At 33.2% G+C, this 21,899-nt stretch overlaps 1 protein-coding gene and 1 pseudogene across 4 annotated transcripts in view; one reads left to right on the forward strand and one right to left on the reverse strand.

Annotated features, from left to right (window-relative positions):
- Positions 1-1,203: 1,203 nt before the first annotated feature.
- Positions 1,204-21,899, reverse strand: part of MED23 (mediator complex subunit 23) — a 37,841-nt gene continuing 17,145 nt past the window's right edge. For all 4 annotated transcript variants that reach the window (XM_025042396.1, XM_025042395.1, XM_006926175.3 and 1 more), the window contains 18 exons: positions 21,719-21,862; positions 19,507-19,652; positions 18,297-18,542; positions 17,063-17,205; positions 15,875-16,049; positions 15,041-15,204; positions 12,862-12,986; positions 11,654-11,859; positions 11,389-11,569; positions 10,444-10,614; positions 9,785-10,001; positions 7,848-8,084; positions 6,707-6,872; positions 6,065-6,137; positions 4,869-5,083; positions 4,110-4,230; positions 3,220-3,351; positions 1,204-2,336 (listed from right to left, as the gene is read on the reverse strand). In XM_025042396.1, the coding sequence (XP_024898164.1) occupies positions 2,169-2,336; positions 3,220-3,351; positions 4,110-4,230; positions 4,869-5,083; positions 6,065-6,137; positions 6,707-6,872; positions 7,848-8,084; positions 9,785-10,001; positions 10,444-10,614; positions 11,389-11,569; positions 11,654-11,859; positions 12,862-12,986; positions 15,041-15,204; positions 15,875-16,049; positions 17,063-17,205; positions 18,297-18,542; positions 19,507-19,652; positions 21,719-21,862 (3,030 nt within the window). In that variant the 3' untranslated portion in view covers positions 1,204-2,168. The remainder of the gene's footprint in view (positions 2,337-3,219; positions 3,352-4,109; positions 4,231-4,868; positions 5,084-6,064; positions 6,138-6,706; positions 6,873-7,847; positions 8,085-9,784; positions 10,002-10,443; positions 10,615-11,388; positions 11,570-11,653; positions 11,860-12,861; positions 12,987-15,040; positions 15,205-15,874; positions 16,050-17,062; positions 17,206-18,296; positions 18,543-19,506; positions 19,653-21,718; positions 21,863-21,899) is intronic.
- On the forward strand, positions 21,324-21,459 carry LOC112474358 (annotated as a pseudogene).

The following is a 21,899-nucleotide window of genomic DNA, read 5'->3' on the forward strand; positions in this document are numbered from 1 at the left end:
AAAAATAAACAAGTAAACTATAATCAAGACCAGGGAGCAAGTTCTCCTCCTCAACTTATAGAGAACACGCGTGAACTCTGTAATGAAGTTGGTTCCATGATTCATACTGTTGTTACTGTAACAGTCATATATGTCAGAGCCTCTACTATCTGATTTTTCACATGCAGCCCAGAACTTTAAACCTAACTGTTCACACTACAGACTTTGTAAGATAAATATTTTACTGAATTACTTTTAGATAAGAGCAATTATGCTGGATCTTGCTTTAAGTATTTTGTCCAATACAGCAACCACATGTGGTTCTCTAAATTAATTAAAGCTTAGAAAAATTTAAAATTCAGTTTCACATTTCAAGTGCTCAATATACACATGTAGCTACTAACTTCTGTATTGAATGGCACAGACACAGAATATTTCCATCACTGCAGAAAGTCCTCTTGGACAGAGTCACTTAAAGTTACTATTAATTTTCAAAAAACAAAAACAAAAACAAAAAACAAAAAAAACAACCCAAAACTTTCAGGGTATAATAAAGGTAATAAAGGCATCCCTCCCAGTACATTCTATACTCAAAGCTTCTGTCTTCTATTAATGTCTCTGATTAATAATAATTCTTTTAAGAGCCTATTTGGGGAAAACCATATTCCCATTATTTTTTAAGCTAGAGAGAAAAACAGAATTTTTAATAAATTAATTGGATTGTATGTCCTTGAGAAAGTGATACTGATTATCATTTCTTTTATTCTATTTGTATAATATACTAGTATCATAATTATTCCCATTCTAGGATCTCAAAGCAATATATTTTTTGAGGTGGCAAGACAATATTAAGACTATGTTAAGAGTAATATGTGAATTCATTTCTAGCATAAAATTTCTGGAGAATTTAAACAATATTATTAGCCTAGAATAATTACTATACCATTATATAAACCATAAGATGGACTTGCATGGCAAATAAAGATTTAGTGATTATGATAATATGAACCATGAAGAAGATAAAGGTCTAGGAAGAATGTATTTAGAAATAAAAATTTGAAGTATAGTTGGTTAAACTTCACTAATTAAAGAAAAATTAGTAAGTCTTAATTCCTAGGTCAATGTTAGTCGTCGACTATACTCTACAACCCATAGAAGCAGCCCAGTTCTCTGTTGTAACCCAGCCAGCACACTGCCTGGCACACAGCAGACGCTCATTCAAACTGAGTAACCAACTAGATAGTTTATTCATTCAACAGATTTTACTAATTATTTTACAAGTCTTTTACAATCTTAATGCCATTTCCCCCCAAAATTAACATTATGTGTCTCAAAATCTAATAAACCTTAAAGAACCAAAATGTACACAGTATTTAAAAAATAAATACTTAAACATTGTAAGATTATAAAAATTCAAAGAATCAGATCAGCTGCTAGGTGAGTTGGAACCTGGAAAACAATTTATTTTTAAAAACAGATTAGAGAATCACCATTTAAGTATTTTGTTAAGTTTATGCATTTCCAGCTATGGCATTTACTTACATGATTCCAACTCATTTTACACACTAAGTTCAAGTCCCAAGCAAAGGGAAAAAACGTGCTAATCTATCTCAATAGAAACATTAGCTCATTTACTTGGAAATCTACGATAAAAATTTTAAGCCATTTAAAAATATAAAACTGTGTTTGCTTCTGCAATACAATGAAATCTACGGTTCTTTACTTGACAAAAATCTCTTATCCCAAAGAGACAACAAAAGAGATTTATGTATAAAAGGATTTGCAGTAACCACTCTACATGTGTGGTGCCTTTAAAACAATGTATTTCAAGATGGACTAAGTCATTAATAATAAAAAATAAAAACGAAACCAATGGCTAGAATAAAAAAGACTGAGAGTATCTAATAAATCATTTGATCACAGATATCTCCATGTTCCAAGGCAGCTCTAATAAATTCTTACGGATATGAACAACATGTAGCTCACTTGATCTCTTAGAGACAAGTATAGATAGGGAGATGAGAGTTAGGAGGTCTCAACAGATTCACCATTTGAATCAAAATAAAACAATCTGAACTTCATTGCTTCTACTACTTCACTTTGTAGTATAATCATGTTCAGATTTAATAGATTTGAGTCCACTTTCAAAAACAAATGTGTTTCCATTTTCACCACAGTACACCCTGACTTCACTGAGTTACTGGTAAAGACACTGGCACCTGATTAGACTGAGGTGCTGGAGACCCACTATTAATGGCTTGTGCAGGCACTGTAGAGGGTTCCATCTTGCTAATGTGTGTGATGAATCGAAGACGAAGTTTTAAAGCTGGTTTTAAATTACAGATAATCTTCTCTACCTAAGAAATAAAAAACACATTAAAAATATTTTAACTAGAGAACTTTAATTTCCCGCTTTTAAAAGAAGTGATTTACACTTATCCTGAGACAATAAACTAGGGAGTAGGGTAGATGAGAAGTTTCTCTATGTTTTGTGTTTTAACAAAAGCAGATACAATTATTTCTCTCTCATATGAAGAAAAACCTGTGTTCTCTCACACACATTTATATATGTGTGTGTGCATGTGCATTATCTATATCTATCTATCTATCTATATCTATCTATCTATGCATGTACTTATAAAAATATACCCATTTACCTAGCTAGCCAGTCATCCCACTGCCCAAAGCTCATACAGTTTACACTGGAAATATTACACATGCAACAGGTGATCATCTTTTTAAAATGCCATCTTCACAGAAACACGAAGCATGGAGCACAATTATATTTTGAAGTTCTTTGAATAATGTATGACTGTAACATCTATCTATAAAGCTAATATTTTTTGGTCTTGACTTATACTTGGAATTCAAACTAAATAATATCAGATCTACCCTTACTGTGGGACCTCCTTCACTCATAATACACCTTTCTGGTCTTTTTAGTAGCCATACCAGACTGTTTCTTCCTAACGAGATTAGTGTTAATCAACTCCCCTAGATCTTTTTCAGATGTCTTGTTGCAAATATCAAGGGAGAAAAGTGTGAGAAATTATAACATAAGTATTTACTTTTAATACTATATCCAAAATAATATGCTCATGTAGCCTCAAAAGGTCTGATATCAATCATTTCCCCTTAAAAGAAAAAAAAATTAACACTCACCCACACAAAAAAATCTATCACCATATGTTCAAGTTTTCTAAACTAAACATTATTAAAAAATAATTAAGGTTAACTTACTTGCTCTTTTACACTATCCCCAGTAAACATATACTTCATATGATACAGGAAGTCACAGATGGGATCCATGTAATTTAAGTGGGCACTGCACTGGTCTACATTCAGCAACATGTCATAAAATGCCACACCGATCTATTAAACAAATAACATAAAATTATGTAAATGGTCAAAATGGTTCAATAATTGGGCACGATGCAGCTGGACTCCATTCCAAGACTGGCACAGAAGGATAACATATTTGTTGAAGAAGTGTTGCTGATCGTACATTATCTATGCACTTGGGAGACACATGTCCTGCATTTGTAATGGAATCAATGGTGCTACAAAATGTCCCCAACAGGGTTTAAATGCAATTTCTACCTATAACTTAGTAATTTCTACCTATAACTTAGTAATTTCTTTTAAAATTAAGAGATAGACGATCTCTTTTCATGAAACCATCTCTCAATTTCTGGGGAAACTGCAATCTCAGCGATACTTTAGACTGTACCTTCTTAGTTCTTTTTGGTGGCTCATTCTTTACGATTCTATTCTTGGCTCATTTTCTCTGTGCTCTTGTTATAGGTGATTAACTTCATCTATTCCCATGATTTTAATTAATTCATCTGTACTATAGTAGAGGTTCTCAAATGCATTTCTCTATCCTTTACCTTCTTTTCAACCTTGATGATGGGTATTTCCCCCTGCATCTCTAATTCAACACATGCCACATCAAATTCATTATAAATTCATGGGCACACTGAGTTCTCTAAAATCTCTCTCAGGTCCTACTAAATTGATTTCACTACCAATGGTTATCATACACAATTTGAAAAATACTGGGGGAAAAAAAAACTAAATAGATCTTTAGAATTTAATTTTATCACAGAAAACCCATATTATATTTTTACCTCTATCATACACCGAGTTCTCTCTTGTTGAAATCTTTGTAAAAATGGTCCCACAAGATGATATACATACAGCAACTGGAATTCAGTTTTCACTATAGGAAGAAGTACTTCAGTAAGAAACCTAAAATTTGAAGATAAAAATTTCTGTGACTTGAAATCAGTTGAATTGTTTGAATTTTGCTAACATAGCCTACCCAAGTATTTGCAAAACTTGTGATAATTTTTTTTAAATTCCTTTTAATTTTGGTAACATTTCTAATTAATCTCACATCTCTCACTAGTTGCTATTTTCATTTGATTACTGAAATTCAGATTTAAAAGTCCTTTTAAAAGTAAAATTACTGAATGAGAAGTGAATTATTTGAAATAAAATAACCCATCTAATGTAAATGCCATTCTCAAGAAATCTGAATCTAATTAATGTCGATTTTATAGTCAAGATAAATAATCAGAAAAGAGGTTAATATCAGTTACTTCAAAAGGCAACTTTTGAACTATATTCTGGAAAAAGCATACAGTTGACTAAGCCTCCTTAAAATGTAATGGAAAAGTAGATACCAGATTATTACTTGCACAAATTAATTTTTCAAACAATTCTGAAATAAAAAAGGCTTTCTGATTATCTAGAAATTCTACTTAACTCTTCTTTTGCAAGTTGTTCTACTGAATGAGATATATAACATGTGTAAATGAAATTAAAAAAACAAAACAAAAAAAAAATTAAAAAGTCAAATTTCTTTACAAAATCATAATACCTACTTGGGAATGAGAGAAAGTTGCCCAATGCTAGAATGGTGCCACACAGCATGCGCCAGAGCTAATGTATAGCTACAACTCATCTCGGAGTAAGACTGATGACAAGCAGTGAAATCAAAGAGACGGAATGGATAGCCAACCCACTCTGTTTCAGATGTCAAGCTTGGACTGCTGATAACACTCACAATTTGATCATGAAGAACAATCCAATATGGCTCCTTTAAAACCAGAGGAAAGCCCAATGAAAAAGAGTACTTATCCAGTATCTCACCCACTATCCAATATCACGTTCCCAAGCCTAAAATAATAGCACTTTCTCATTCTTTAATGTTTTTTACTTATCTAGCTTGTGTCTTTGCGTACTAGAAATTTTAAAATCAAAACTGGATTGCTTCATAAGAAGTCAATATTGGGGAGAAGTGCCTGTGAGTTAGAGGGTTCTACACATGCATATGTCCTGTTCACTTAGTACCGGATATTTACTATACAGTATATCTACTTTAACAATTCTTACTATATAGACAATACTGGTACATATATATAACTCAGAAATAAATATATATATTTTGTAGATGTATAAGGAAGAAGTGATTCATAGTGGTGCATAATCAACAAGTCTGGGGAGCATAAGGCTAGACAATATTATTGACATTCAAAGATATCACAACAGAAAACTGTGTGGTGCTGATTAGACACATGTGGAAGTCACAGAAGAAAGACTTCACATGAGCGGAGAAATCAAGAAGGGTTCACTGAGAAAGCAGGCCTAAACTGGCAATGAATGAGTAGGCTTTGGAGAAGCTAAAAGAAGAAAGAAGGGTTCTGGTTTAGCGTCTTACATATCAGAAGTCCCTGAAACACATCTCAACAAGCATTATTTGCACAAGCAAAGGCTCTAGATAATAACATATTAAGTGGTCAAAAGTAGATCAAGATTAAATGTAAAAACGAAGGTTGGATGGCTAAGGTAGGACCAATGGATATAGGAACCCAAAAGTCAGGTAGATTTAATTAGATTTGATGCAGAAGGCAAACAAAAAAGTCACTGTAGACTTCTGAAACAATAATAACATGAAAACTTAAAAAACGTGAAATGCTTCATTAACTGCATAATGTCCTTGTACAAGGGCATCTTATTCTTTCAGCTGACAGGGAACAGCTACATTCCATTACTACATACAAACCACAATTCAACTCACTGGTAGGGCAGTGATGATCAATCCAATTGCATTCATCCATGCTGTAATGTTCTCTCTTGGCACTAAAGGCTGACTATAAGTGAGAAAAAAAGAATAAAAATGTGAAATTACAAAAACATTTTATACGGTTGAAAATGGACCTTATTTTGAGAACATATATAATTTGGGGGCTAACAACTGACCTACTCCAACAAAACTACCAATAGATTTTTATTGAGTAAAAATATAATATACATACGCACACAAAAATAAGGCTTTTTTGGGGGGGGGGCTTGTTTCCTTTAACAAATGGGTTGAAAGATTATTTCTGCTTATTTATATTTTTTCTTCTCTAATCATTAACCCTTACTTCACATTTGCCTCTAAGAAAGGAATCTTAAAAGATTGTCTTTAGTGAAAAGTTAACATTATTCCTAAATTAAATGCCAAACAGCTAATAAAGGAAAAAACTCAGGTCTTTTGACCCTGTCCAGGGCTCATTCCATTACACCTATATCACAAGAATAAGATCTGGAGCCAAAAGACAGTTACTATCTAATGTTTATCAGCTTTGGGACAACAGACTGTCTAAAAGCTCCAAATAAAATATCATTCTCTTTACAAATAAACAATGAATGCTACTGCACTCAACAGGATACATACCTTTTCAAGACGACATTGAGAAGAGCATTCCCAACTTCCTTGCCTGAAACAGCCAAGGCCATGAGCTCAACACAAGTAACATGCAGTGCATGGGCAGCTGGGTTAGGAAACTCATTGAATCTCCAGTCACAGTTTGGGAATGGACCCGGAGATTTGCCAGCCATAGGTGCAGATGATTAAAGCAATAACTATTTGATTATTTTGAGGTGAATGCTCATATTTGTATAATGCTTTATAGTTTTCAAAATGTTTCACATGTAAACATTTCATCTGATAATCAATTTATCTGATTATGAATCCTCAAGAAGTGATTTACCAGAGAGATTAAGAGGCAAATAATTCAAAACAAATACAAATAAGTTTGACGTGACTGAAATGTATTGATAGCAACCATGTGACCAACCATAAGGTATGAATAGTTGGTCTTATATAGGTGGGCTCTTATAACTGATATGATAGCTATAGATATGATACCTATAGCAACCAAAGTATTCCTAGGCTTTATCTACCTATTTCTTTTAATAGTTATAGGGAAATTAATAGGAAAATTACTTTATAAGTAATTATTTTACTTCAGGAAACAAATTCCTTTGTGTAGGAAAATAAATCATGCCTATTAATGTAAAATTGCTCTACTTAGTAAATAGTGGCATGGTGTATAGACAAATTAAGTACAGTGTGCTGATAACACATGAAATCAAAATAAAGAAATAAAAATACCAATATGGCAGCTTTTTCACTAAAATGGAGAAAGTTTTATTATTACCTATTAATATTTTTAAAAACATTCAAAGATTTATTTAAAGCAACAAAATTCTGTTTTCTAGTAGCAAAGAGATGCATGTACTATAATACATAGTACATTTATTTAGAAATAGTATTGTTTTCTTTGAAACAAATCTTATAAGGTCTATTTTTAAATAGAAATTTTAATGGAGTAAATTTCTGCCTATCTGGCATGATACTGTTAATTTAAAATTTCAAAATCTTTACAGAAGTAAAATTAAAAATGATCTTTAAAAAACCTGAAGTTTTGGAATATGTAAAAATATTACCTTGAAAAGACAATATAGTCTACGTTCTCAGAAATCGACATACAGTTATTTCTGAAGAATCTGGAAAATCACAATAAAAAGGATATTATCGACCAGTCTGCCAATCAGTCTGCAATAGTAGGAGTCATCTGGGACCCAAGGATTGTCCTCTCGAGCATTCATAGCGCACTTCAGGTAAGTGTCACTTAGACACCAGCCCTGTGGTCGATTATCCTTGAGCGAGCCAATGATTGCATGGACAAGTTTTCGTTTGAGATACGCACGTTCTCTCAGGTGCATTTCATAATAGTGCAGAGTATTATACAAATAAGTCACTGGACGATCTGCCAAGAAGAAAATAGGTCACCTAATGTTCATCTGGTTACTGACAACTGTGAAAAACGAATCTTGTTTTCATTGATGACCAAAAACCAACTCAGAGGATTATGAAACTACTTCACATGCTGGGCAATTGCAGACAATAAAAATTTTAATTTTAGGACAAGGTAGAAGGCTTCTAATAATTTAACATCTTGTATTTAAGGATATTCATTATACTCTGAGGAAGCAATATTGTGGAAATTTATCCTGAAAAATAACACGTATGCAGAGAATATCACTGCAGCCCTCTTTATACTAGCAAAAGATTAGAACAGCCTAAATGGTCAAAAACAAGAGACTGGTTAAGTAAATTATCACATGTATGAGACAGATTTTTATGTACTGATACAAAATAATCAACCTTAATACATTATAAAGGTAGAAAAAACAAGGTGCAGAACAATGTGTATATATTAGTGGGAAAAAAACACCCAGAATATCTAAGGAAGGATACACAAGAAGCTGGTAACAGTGGATGCCCCAGAGAAAGAAACTGGCTAGCTGGAGGACAGGGATAAGACCAACTACTGTTCACTGCATACTCTTCTGTACCATGTGCACTCATCACCTAATCCAAACATAAAATGTTTTTAAAGGAATGCTCACTTGAACATAATAGCTAATCTGAAGTGCTAAAACACAATTCAGACTTCTTCATGGGAGGACGACATCTTAGATCAAGGACTAAGAAAAACTGCCTCTGAGATATATATACTTTGTCCTTAAAGTGGCTGCTCTCATACTTCCACGCTTCTGTCACTGACTCTACCATTCACCAGTACCAGGCTTAAAACTTTATAGAGTTGACTTTGATTTCTTTCTTTTGATATTCTCCCCAAAACCAGTCAACCAAGTCCTATTCCTTCTTCCTTGACTATCTGTCTCCTCTTTCTCATTTCCAATATCATGATACTTGTTTAGATACTAATCATACAACCTGAACCTTTTGACGTAAGTCACTGAAACGGCTTCCTCCTTCCAAGGCATGCTGCCAACTACAACTGGATTTATATAAAATAAATGCTTTCCATTTACGCTTTCCATGCCATGACCTTACTCAATAACTTCTGGTTGACTCGATTATCTGCAGGTTATAAAATTAAAACTTCTCAGTATGGCACTGAAGGTGATCTACTGTCAGGTACAATATAAGAATGTTCAATTAGCCCAACAAGGCAATTATTTTCAAACTATCTTGTTTTTAATATCTTCATAATTTTCCCAAAGGATTCCTTCTGCCTAATATGTTCTCTTCTCCTTTCTGTTTATACAAACCACATACATCACAGTTCAAATACTATCCATCCAAGAAGCCGGCCAAGACCCAATTAGTTCACAGTAACATCAGTCTGTTGTGAATGCATACTTTTCTCCTCCTATACTTATTTGGCAATTAATCACACACTGTGTAAAACGAGGCATCTCTTGTCAATCACTGTTTTTTTTTTTTTTTTGCTACTTAATACATTTGCTATGATTATTCATATTTTTATGTCGTCTATTTTATACTTCATGGTATCATTGCATAGCGTTTACCCTCAAAACATTTTTATTAAAAAAAATTAAAATAAAACCTTTAGAACCTCTATTACCCATATAGTCATGCCCAGCCTACTTTTGCTTATAGAGCTATTAGATGGAATTAAAATTTGAAAAAACTCACCATGAAATTTATATAAGCCTCCTAGGTGATCTAGTAGAGTCTCCAGTGATTTGGATACTGGAAGCAACTCTAAAAATCTGTGGATTACTATATCAAATACTGGAAGGAATCGAAGACACACATTTCCAAAATAGATGGGCAGATAGGGTGACTGGATCTGCACAGGAGGATCAACCTGCTCTGCCAGGCCCTCAAAATATAGCTTCTCTGGATATTTCTGTGGAAATGAGGAAATTGTGAATGTTTAGAGCATCTTTTAAAAAATTGTTATTCTCTTTTTAAAAAAGCTAAATAAACTTGCCATTTTTAAAGGAATACGAAACCATGTTTGCTCTTACAATGCAGTGAAATCTAGAGTCTTTTACTTAACAAAAATATCTTATCCCAAAGATACACCAAAAGAGATTCATGTATAGAAGAATCTGTAATAACTCTTTTCATTTTATATTGTAAGTACCCATGTCTACTAACACTGCAGTTTTACTTTATTCTTAACTTCAGAGATATTCTAGAACCTTGAAGAAGTTTAAAGAACTAACTTACTTCCATAGAGACCAAAGAGAAGACAATAGAAACAAAGACAAAACAGCCAAACCTATTAGCCAAACACTGGAGTATGGCTAAAAAGGATTAACTAAAGCACTAATTTGAATTAGTACCTTGTGATAATTCATGTGCTTGGTGTGCCAGTCGTTCTGTAGCCAGTGCTCTGGGGAATTTTCCTTCACAAAGTCACTTACTCGGTTTCTAAAATCATTTGGTTTGAGTAACAGCAACTGAATTATGAAATAACAAACCTGGGCTTCATTTCCTTCATGACTACGCATGGCCTTTGGAGAACAACGGAAAAATTATATGAAAATGCCCAATCTGTGCAAAAGCATGGCTCTACCACTTGACAGTCTAAATCTGAATACAGTAAAATCTTACTATATCTCTATTTTATCCTTTTCTTTTATTGATTTATAGACTTACATTTTTTCCCCTAGTAGATTACAACTATCTTTATATTTATATCTATGCTCCACAGCTAAGAGGTTAATGTTAACCAACTAAGCCACCTCAAATATCATCACCATAGCATTATCTGGCCTGGTTCAGTGTTTTTTTTTTAAAATTTTACTGAAATAGATATTAAAGTCAGGAGAAAAAACCATTTGGGGAATACCGGGTAGTTATAAGAAACATTCGGTTATGACTGTGGCTACTAAATTGTACAGAAACGGTTATTAGCACTGTAAAGGAATGCAGTGACTTTTTACAACTTCCTGCCTCTAGTGGGAGATTTTGAGAATCAACTCAGTGTCTGACTGCTTGTACTTTTAGAGCATCACAAGTCTAGGACCATGTCTGTCTTATTTACTCTATACTTTCCATGCATGGAACATAGTAGACATTCAATATATAGTCATTAAAGGAATGAATAAAAAAATTGGGAAATCTCTAGTTCTTTAGGGAAGTGATAGCAATGCTTGATATAGTATAAATTTATCATCTTTAGAAGCAAAATAGAGTATATCAGCACAAAACCCATCAGTCACACACCCTGACCCAAAAGAGAAAGAAAAGCTTTGAAACTTATTCTTAAGTAAGCATATTCTTACCAGGCAGAGAATTAATCTGTCCAGTGTAACGATGTTGTACTTCCATACCATATCATTAAGAATTTCAATGCATTTGTTGAGTTGCTGACCTCCAGCTGATGTAGAGAACTCATATACCAAGAAATCTGCAAATGTTCTCACATGGGCTACTAAGGCCCTGGCTCCAATTCTTTCTAAAACTCTGGAAAGCAGAGAGTGAAAAATACACTAATGTATGGTACTAACGGTTGGACAAATGGAATGCAGATCTAGGTTTTTGGCTTACCTATAGCCAATCTGATTAATATGATCTGTGTCCAAGAGCATTTTCCAGAGAAGACAAAGGAAGAGAGGAGGAGAGCCTTGCATAGAAAAGTGGGTAATTATGTCATTTTCATTGGTCATTGACTTCCACTTCCGATACTCCTCCTCCACATTTTTTTTCAGATTAAAACGACTTTCCTGAGGTACATTATTTTGTTGGAAGAATGCCTAAAAGGAAGACCAGAAGTTTATTTAAATGGTTGTAGGAAAAAGAGCATTGGCTATAGAGTCAAGAAACCAGTTCTAGGCTTGACTGTGACATTAATAAACTCTTGGTGACCTCAAACGAAACAGTAATCAAGGCTCGAATTTTATCTATAGTGGGGAAATATGCAGGTTTGACTAGATTATCACTAAGATTCCTTTCCTATATGTCCTAAGCAGAAATTCCAAGCAAGCCTGAATTCAGTTTCCTCAATCATGATACTTCTGCTCACCTCTGATAAAAAAAAAAAAAAAATTACGTGCCCTTTGGTTATATATTTTAGTAGCTCTATAAGGAAAATTTATTGTATTAGCCCAATGGTTCTAAGAATATGGTCCCCAAACCAGCAATATCAGCATCATCTGGAACCTGAAAGAAATGCAAATTCTTGGGCCCCAATCCAGACCTACTGAATCAATAGCTCTGCAGTTGGGGCCCAGCCATCCTTATCTAGATAAATCCTCCAGGAGATTCTGATAAGTTTGAGAACTAATGCTCTAGCCCTAAAAGAAGTTATAGAAAACAGATGTTTATTATGTCTAAAATTGTCTCTGAAAGTAGAAGACATCTGAGGTTTATCTTTCTCCGGATTGTAAAGACTGAGCTTATAGGTTTTTTCTGTGTGATTTTTTTAATCCACTCGAGAGTAGCACATGTGCCTTTTGTGAAGCTCCAATAAATTGTATTCCTCCCATTTCAGTTCTATGAGAGAAAGAATTTCTCAGGTAATGTACTAATTCTCAGATTTTGAAAGTGTTAACTAATAAGATGAAATCATAATAATTAAAATAGCCAGTCTTAGAATAGGACAAAGAAAAACTCAAGATTTTGGAATGACAAAGACATATTTTTTTAAATAAAACTAATTTTCTATGGCTGTCACCAAAATTAACTCTCTAGAATAACGCTATAAATGGGAAGAATGATCTCATATATATTCAATATGTAACTGAAGACTAAATTACCTGTAGTGGGCCTGGAAAACAGCTAAGAGTGTGTGAAGCCCAATTATGAGGAGTAAAACTCATGATGGTCTGAAGTATGTCTTTACACCAAGTTCCCTGAATTGAATCAGAGCCTGTAAAAAAATCTAAACATAACAAAAAGATGTAATCCAGATACAAATGATCATATTCACAATTCATAAAAAGATCATAAAGAAAGTCAGAAACCATCATGTATAATCAGAGAATTTCACTGCAGTGCATTTACTGATTAAATAGTAATATTCAGCTGAGGACCTAAATTTGAATGTATGAAAAACCACACTGGTAAATATAAATACAGTTAGTGAAAAGACAAAAGACATCTGGAGTCTCTCTTTTTTTTAAGTTACAGAGCACCAATGATATAGCAGTTGTACAGGCCCATCACGATTACTCATTTAGTTCACTCTGGCAATAAGGTATTAACATTCTTTTGAGCCCTGTGGATAGAATTAAGGAAGTAGGTATCTTTTCTGGCGGTTGGTTCAAATGGCTACAGACTACAAGTATAACTCCCCAAACCAAAAAGATTTATGTAAAATAAGATAGTTTATACAAATGTCTTTGAGGCTCCTAAATTCAATAACTATTTCTTTAATAGTAGTTCTCGAAGTGTGGTCCCCAATATCCTTTCAAGGATTTAATGAAGTCAAAGCTATTAAAATAATAATATTAAGATATCATTGGCCTTTTTACTGTGCTGATATGTGCACTGATTGTGCAAAGGCAATGATGAGTAAAACTGCTGGCCCTCAGAACAAATCCGTGGCACCAAACTATACTAATAGCCAATGTAATCTTTACCACTATACACTCGCAGTGAAAAAAAACAAAGTGCCAATTTCACTTGATACCCTTAATAAATTAGTAAAAAAAAAAATTATATCACAGCCCTTAAGCACACTTATTTTTAATGCTGTGTGATAAAATGGAAGTATGCATAAAGTGTTCCAGCTACACACCAAAGTAAGAGGGGTATCTTGAGGAAAAGTACTTGTCAATTAAGTATATGGTTAAATTATCTCTTTTTTTCATGGAATTCCAATTTTACTTGAAAAAACTTCACACAGAAAACTGTAGTTATTCAGACTTGGGCATTAAGCAGACATTTTCTTGAAAATTAACAAAAGAAGACTGTCATTTTAAGAAAAATAAATGGCTGCATCTTTTATCAATGATAATATTTGACCCTTGAAGTGAAAATCACAAGTTTGGAAATCTTGTATTCACTACCATGAGCCTGATAGCATTCCAAAACTTGAAGACTGCTAATGAAATTTGTAGTGATAGCAATAAATGTAATTTTAAGATACTGTATAATGAAATGCACCAAGATTCACAAATCTAGGTAACTCAGTGAACCAATGTTTTCCAAAAAACCAATTCATAAAGTTACAAAATAAACATGGATTAAAAAATCTATTAAATGTATAAAACAGATCCATGGATTATAATGTAACAAAGTCCAAAATGTTCACTGATAGGCTTTTGCATTCCACATTGCAACTAACGTTTAAGATCCTTGTTCACTTTCCTGTGACATTGAAGAATACTCACAACTAGCTGAAAAAGCTATTAAAATACTCCTCTTTCCAACCTCATTCTTTACTTCTACTAAAACAACATATTGCAATAGATGAAATGTAGGAGCAAATATGAGACACCAGGCAATTTCCTTTACATCAGACATTAAAGAGATGTAAAAAATTAAATGACGGCACCTCTTCTGACTAAAGTTTTGTTTTAGAGAATAGAGAGTATTTTTCATAAATATATGTCATTCATGTTAACATCTAATAAGTCTGTTATTTTTAAATGAATCAAATATTTTAAAAACTGCTATTTTAATATCTAATAAAGTAAATATCAATAGATATAACCCATATAACAGAAAATCTTAGGAATTTCAATTATTTTTTTAAGAGTGTAAAGTGGTCCTGAGACCAAAAAACTCAAGAACCACTACTGAAAAATGATGTAAGATGGCTAAAAACTGATGCTCAACCTAGTTAAAATGACAGTACACAGAAGAACCTACATTAATGACTGAAATGGTGAAGATAACAAAATAATTGTTTTTTCTTGAACAAATGAAAAGTATCTTTTTAGAATGTTATTCCCTTAATAATCAGTTGTTGGTGGTGGGCAGTCACTGTACCTGTTACGTGAGTTGCTCTAGCTAAGGTCAATATCAAGGCTCGGTTCAGTTCTTCAGATTCTGCAGACAGCACCGTTTTGGGATCGCTAAGGAAGCGTGTAAACTGTGGTTGTACCTCTGAGCTACCTAACGCTGTTATAAGTCTGAGTGCAGTGCTCTCAACACTGAAAGGTGAGGAAACAAAAAGAAACATGAAAAAGTTAACTCGCATATAAATTTCATAATTATATAGAATTAAATCTAATTCTAGGTTAATTATAATGGAAAAACATGCAAACTATAAATTTCCCTTCTTTGTTTAGAAATAAAAAATTCCTCTTTTGTGTGAGATGAGCTTTGCTTAATTTGTTTTAAAAACCCGAGGTGCCAAATTTTATGGTGTAAACCGCCTGACAATTTTGCACATTTGAAAAAGATAGCTTGCAGCCTGTAGGACTAAAAAAATTCACTTGAATATATAGCATTTCAAACATTACATTATTTTTATGGGAATATATTTTCATTTACAGCAAAATCAAAATAACATGATATTTTAACTATAATCTGAAGTATATTTAAATCCAGTATTCTAAATAGTTCAGTTAGAACATAATGTCAAAAGCCTTGGATGTACGTATTCTCTGTCCAAAGATTCCAAGGCAAGGACTCCACTATCTTAGTAAATTTATGTTTAAAAAGCTGGACTCTATTCATTCTATACTGGAAATGAAATACTCCAGAAGCAGGAGTTCTATGACAAATGAATAAAAGGATTAAAAGGTAAAGGATTATGTTCCCTGTCTTCAACAAAGTTTCAAACAAATCTTAATGAAAGACATTTTCCAATGAGCTTACCAGAGATGGAGCTGGTTCTGGTTTGTTTGTGCAACTGCTGCCAAAGTATGAAGATGACTCAAGAGCTGAACTCTGTAATGAGGCTGAATGTGGTGCATCCGGTAGCTGAACATCTCAAGAAGTGTGTGTAAGATCCCCCAGGCATGAGACTTAAAAACAGTTGGTAAAAGCTGACCTTGAGGAACAAGTTGGTTTAAGACACCAATTACTAAAAGTTGTGTATTAAAAGATATCTGAAGAGAAATCATACTGCGTAAAATCTATGTGAAGATTTGATTGTGAACACACATAAACACACAGACATACACAGATACAGTTTTCAAAATTTCTTCATAACTTCTACTTTAATTGTAATAATCCAGATCATAATTATAATATAAAGTTTGCTTTATTTTTTCACCCTGGAATTTGACAACAGATACTCAAGTTCATCTGGAAAAACAAAATAAGACACAAGATATGAAAAAAAAAAAATCTAACCTTCCTCACTTGATATCTTTTAAATTATTTTTATGAAGTTAATATTCTTAATCATTTGAAGCATGAGGATCACTTTTTAACACAAAAATTGTATCACATCTGCTCTTATTCCCTCCTTCCTCCCAAGAAAGTTTTATTCAACTCTCAATTATCTGATAAGAAGAGTAACTATAGTTAAAATTAAAATTATACTGTATTGGTAAAAAGTTAGAATTACCATGAATCAGAAAAACACTTCTATATTAGAAAGTACTTATTATTTAGAACTGCCTAATAATTAACAGACAGTATAAGCTGTCTGCTGCAATGCAGGAAAACTTCTTCCATATTGCCAGAGAGTACTCATTGCTGCCCCAGGAGCAAATCAGTAAAAGAGGCAAATGAGACTATGATTCTTGCATGAGGACAGTGACCATGTCTGTTCTGCTGACTGTAGCCCAAGCATAATACCTTTTTCTTACCATAACTTTATTTAAAAATGCAGCTCATTCCCCTGATTCTTACACTTCCTATCCCTCTTCTTTACTTCATTTTTCTCTATAAGACTTATTACCCGACATTCCAATTTCATTTATTTACTTTTTTGTCTCTCTTATTAGCAGGTAATCTTTATGACAGCAGTGACTTCTGTACACTGCTGTATCCCCAGTTGACTACCTGTTGAATGAATGCATTAATGTTTATAAACACAAGAAAGTCCTGGCTTACTGATAAATCCTTTGATGCCCAAAGACTCTATTTCCATATAAACCAACAAACGACTGTAAGTTTCCACCAGGGCTGGAGCCAAGGCCACACTGGACTTTGCATGAGCAAGTTTTATCACTCTGGTAGCAATGCTGTGTATAAGGCTGAGGAGAAACAAAAGGAAAGAAAATAAAAATCCATATTTTTGACATTAATATATGGATTACTCTGCTAAAGCACATGTATATTTCTATCAGACATTTACCATCTGAAAAAGAGCCTGGCTTTTGTAGAACTGGATCCCCCACCTGGAAGCCCACGGATGAATCTTTTTTGATCTACAGAGTGTGTGAAGTTTGACCCAATACTTAAGAGCTCAAAGACCAGAAATGAAATCTGAATTTAGAAGAGCTAGCCATACTAGTCTGCATTCTTATATTACAGAAATTAGCTAAAGCAGCAGTACGAGGTGAGCCCTGCTAGCTCCAGCCAGCTTCAGTCACCTCCAGACACGTGATTCCATGTACACTAGGTGTCACTCATTTACCTATCAGCTTGGTTCTGAGGGGCACTGGAGGTTCTAGAATCGCACCCAAGAGAACCTTTCTGTCTTTTAGAAACTATAATGTCAATTCTAGAGTTCTCTCATTTGTAATCAATACAGTAAGGCATTACAATTTTTATATCCCTGGACTCAACAATTCAACCTCCAGCAAATATTTAATGAGAATGTCATTATGGATAGGTGTGAAGACAGCCATAAATGTAGCCTTCATTATCATCTTTAAAAGCTAAGACATTGTAAATAACCTCAATTCCAACAATGTGGAACTAGCTAAATAATCATATATAGACACAAAAAGACTTCTTTGTAGCAATTAAAATAGATGTTTCTGAAGAACACTAGACTTAAAAGGTGTTTAATAGATTATTATGGGGGAAAATGATTATAAAATAGTAGTGTAGTAAGAGCCCACTTTGTTAAAAAAAATTCATAAATTCATATATTAATATATAGAATAAAAGACTCAGATTATATACAAAAATATTTTATAATGCTTATTTCTTATGGAAAGATTATAGCAATTACTTTCTTTGGGTTTATTTGTATATTCTAGAAATCCTATAATAAATAATATCATTGTAATAAAAAATCTAATTATTCTTAGAAAATGTACCTGACCATAAAACACATACACACAATCACGAAAACAAGTCTATACACTTGATACAGAACCAAATAAACAGAACATACCTCATTTTGGCATGAACTGTCAGTGAATCCAGGAGGTTCATGGGTAAGGGAGTAATAGATCCTGAAGCCAAACAGCTGGTCCCAGGAAGAGGTACCCTCATAATTCCATTTCCGTAAATAGTTTCTACCAGAGCTCCCATGGGTAATGTAAAACACTCTGAATTTGTAGAGTATGCGTTACATAGCAGGGCAATCTTATAGTCATTCATCTGTAAACTTTTATTTCTAAGACTCTGCTGTAGGAACCTAAAATTTCAAATCCCATTAAACATAAAAAAAGGAAATAATTTCCAGAAAGTTAACTTGCATTTTTTTAAAAGTTTAATTTCATGCAACTACTTATTAATATTATTTTTATTTCTACAGGTTTTATAAATATAGAATAGAAACACACATAAAAGTTTAAGTAGCATTTCAGAAAGAATTTAAGTAGCTATAAGTTAACAATGAGTATTTGTAAGTATGTACTACATATACAGCATTAAGATTCAGAAATTAAGGTGTAACTCAAAAATTTATAAACTAGGTTTCTATTTATTTTTATCTGCTTACGCACAACCATATGCCTTCATTACAGATGTCACAATGAGAAAATGGTTAGGGTATGTCTCTTAAATTCAAGCTAAACGAAATGTGAAGTATGACTATCATACGGTCTCCTATGAAGCGATCTGGCAGTCTTTTTCAGAAGTTCTGGGTGGAAAGTTCAGCTAATCCTAACACCCTTGACCGAAGCACAGTCCTATCTAAAAAGGGCATCATCTTTGAGTGATCACAGCTTAGGGAATGACGTAAGGCAGTATATGCCAGACGCATCAGCTCAATCAATCCTGGCAGCCCAGGGAGTGAAAGACAAGTCAGTCAGATCATGCTCAAATCCCAAGTACTTAAGAAATTTTGAAACACTTTCATATACTTTTAAAAATTAAGAACTTTAAGGTAAAACATGTAAGGAAAGATTAAACCTGAAAATTAAAATATGAAAATTTCATCTATATATATTTATAATTAAGATTAGTTAATCTTCAATTATCTTCTGATGCAGTTATTGGTCAGTTTCTCTTCGTATGATATACACGTTAACTAGCCACCCTTACTTCCAGTGGGTGTGGGGAGATTTCCATTCTTCACACAAATACTGAGAACAGTGTTAGTCTATAATCCACTATTTACAAAATAAAAAATTAACTGTCAAGCTACAAATACTTACTCATGGTGAAGCTTTAGAGAATGAGGTATTGGAATCTGTAGCTTGGAATTGTCATTTTGGGCTTTTCTATTAAGATGAATCCAAATGCAAGTCATTGCAAAGGCATGAGTTGACTGAGGTTTGTTAATATCAGGAACTGGGATATACTGGAAAATAATATCAGAAAGAAAATAATTAACTGATTATATATATTTTTAGTAATCTATTTTTGATATAGCTCTTTTGAAAATACCCTGTATTAATTTAGCTCCACTCGTTCTTTGGCTATTCAATAACACAAATTAGAAGATCTAACAACTATAAAATATTGAAATAATTTCAAAATTGTTTTGACTTACCAAGAAATTAAAAGACATTCACAAGTACTTAGTCAAGCTTTCTCTACTGTCACAGAGCTTTCACAATCATTTTAAAATTTTTATTTTTTAACAATTAAATACATCACTGTGAAATCTTACTGAATGTGATAAATATACTGAAAACACAGAATTTCTAAAGTCACATATATGCTTTTCAGGAACATAAAAATTAAGAATTTGCTTTAAATTGTCCAGATATATACACCCCTATGTTCACTGCAGCATTAACAAAAAAGACGAGGAGGAAAGAACAAGAATATTTCTTGGTGATGGGTATACAGGAGTTCATTTTTCTATTCATTCCAGTTTTTTAGTGCATTTAAAAATTTCCATAAACATTGAGGGAAATGCAAATCAAAACCACAAAGAAGTATCGCCTCATACCTGTTAGAATGGCTATTATCAGAATGACAAAAAATAAGTGTTGGAGAGAATGTAGAGAAAAAGAAACCCTCACGCATTGTTGGTGGGATTATAAATTGGTACAGCCACTATGGAAAACCGTATGGAGATTCCTCAAAGAATTAAGGAATAGAACTACCGTATATATGATCTAGATATTTATCTGGATACAAAAATGCTAGTTGAAAAGATATATACACCCCTATGTTCACTGCAGCATTATTTCCAACAGCCAAGATAGGGAAACAACCTAACTGTCCATCAATGGATAAATGAATAAAGAATACACACACGCACATAATGAAATACTATTATTCAGCCATAAAAAAGAATAAAATCTTGCCATTTGTGACAATGTGAATTAACTTTAAGAGTATAAATGTTAAATGAAATAAGTCATACAGAAAAGACAAATACCATATAATTTCACTCACATGTAATCTTAAAAAAAAAAGCAAACAAAAACCCCCCAAACCAAACAAATAAAACAAACTCATAGATACACAGAACAAATTGGTGGTTACCAGAGAGGGAGGCGGGTCAAGGAGTGGATGAAAGGAGTGAAGGAGTTCAATTGTATGATAACGGATGGAAACTAGAGGTGATCACATTGTAGTGTATACAAATGTCGAATTATAATTTTGTACACCTGGTACTTACATAATTAAAAAAAAAAAGAAAAAGAAACGATGGCCTGATTCAAAACTAGAAAAAAACTTCCATAATAAAATTTTTCTAAAAAAATGGCAATCAGCAATATATGCCAAATTTTACTCAAACATCTTATATAATAAAACACTGTGGGGGTGGGGGAAGAACATACTCAATTGGCAAACAAGCAAAAAAGATATTAACAGACACTAATGTTATTTGGTCATTCAATGATATGTACAGATAAAAACTGCATAATGCTTTTTAAAATTGTAAACCTACTTCAAATGTAGAAAAAGAGCTTGCTATACTAAATGTTCAATTGTGATTTAAGATAAACTTCATAAATAATCTAGTTCAATTTCATCATTATATATATGAGTAAACTAACGTCAAGAGAGACCTGTCTACGGCCATGCCACCCTGAACGTGCCGGATCCCGTCTGATCTTGGAAGCTAAGCAGGGTCAGAAGCTAAGCAAGATCGGGCCTGGTTAGTACTTGGATGGGAGACCACCCAGGAAAACCAGGTGCTGTAGGCGTAAAAAATAAAAAAATAAGAGATTGTAAACTGACAAGGTCTTTGCAATCTATGAGGTCAATCAAGGGTTGCCTCGTCTGAAAAGAAAAAAAAATAGAGATCTAACATTTATTCCACGATCATAGTTAGTCACAGAATTGGGAAAAAAACTCAGGTTTCCAGCTTCTAAATCCAGTGTTCTTCTCACAAAATCACACTAAAATCCTAATAAATTAGACATAATCCACTCATCATATTGTTAACTATTTAGTAAAACTTACTTCTTTTTCTGGGTACAGAAGGTCGAAGAGTTTCATGACAGGGAGAAAATCAGCTAGTGCATTTTTTTGAATACTTCCGGAAATGAATTGTAGGAGAACCCACATTAGATGATCTCTGCCTTTAATCAGTCCTCGCCCTGCTAACTGTAAAAGATGTTTAAATACACATCTACATAGCTAG

Source organism: Pteropus alecto, unplaced genomic scaffold, assembly GCF_000325575.1.
Source record: "Pteropus alecto unplaced genomic scaffold, ASM32557v1 scaffold79, whole genome shotgun sequence".
Lineage (NCBI taxonomy): Eukaryota > Metazoa > Chordata > Mammalia > Chiroptera > Pteropodidae > Pteropus > Pteropus alecto.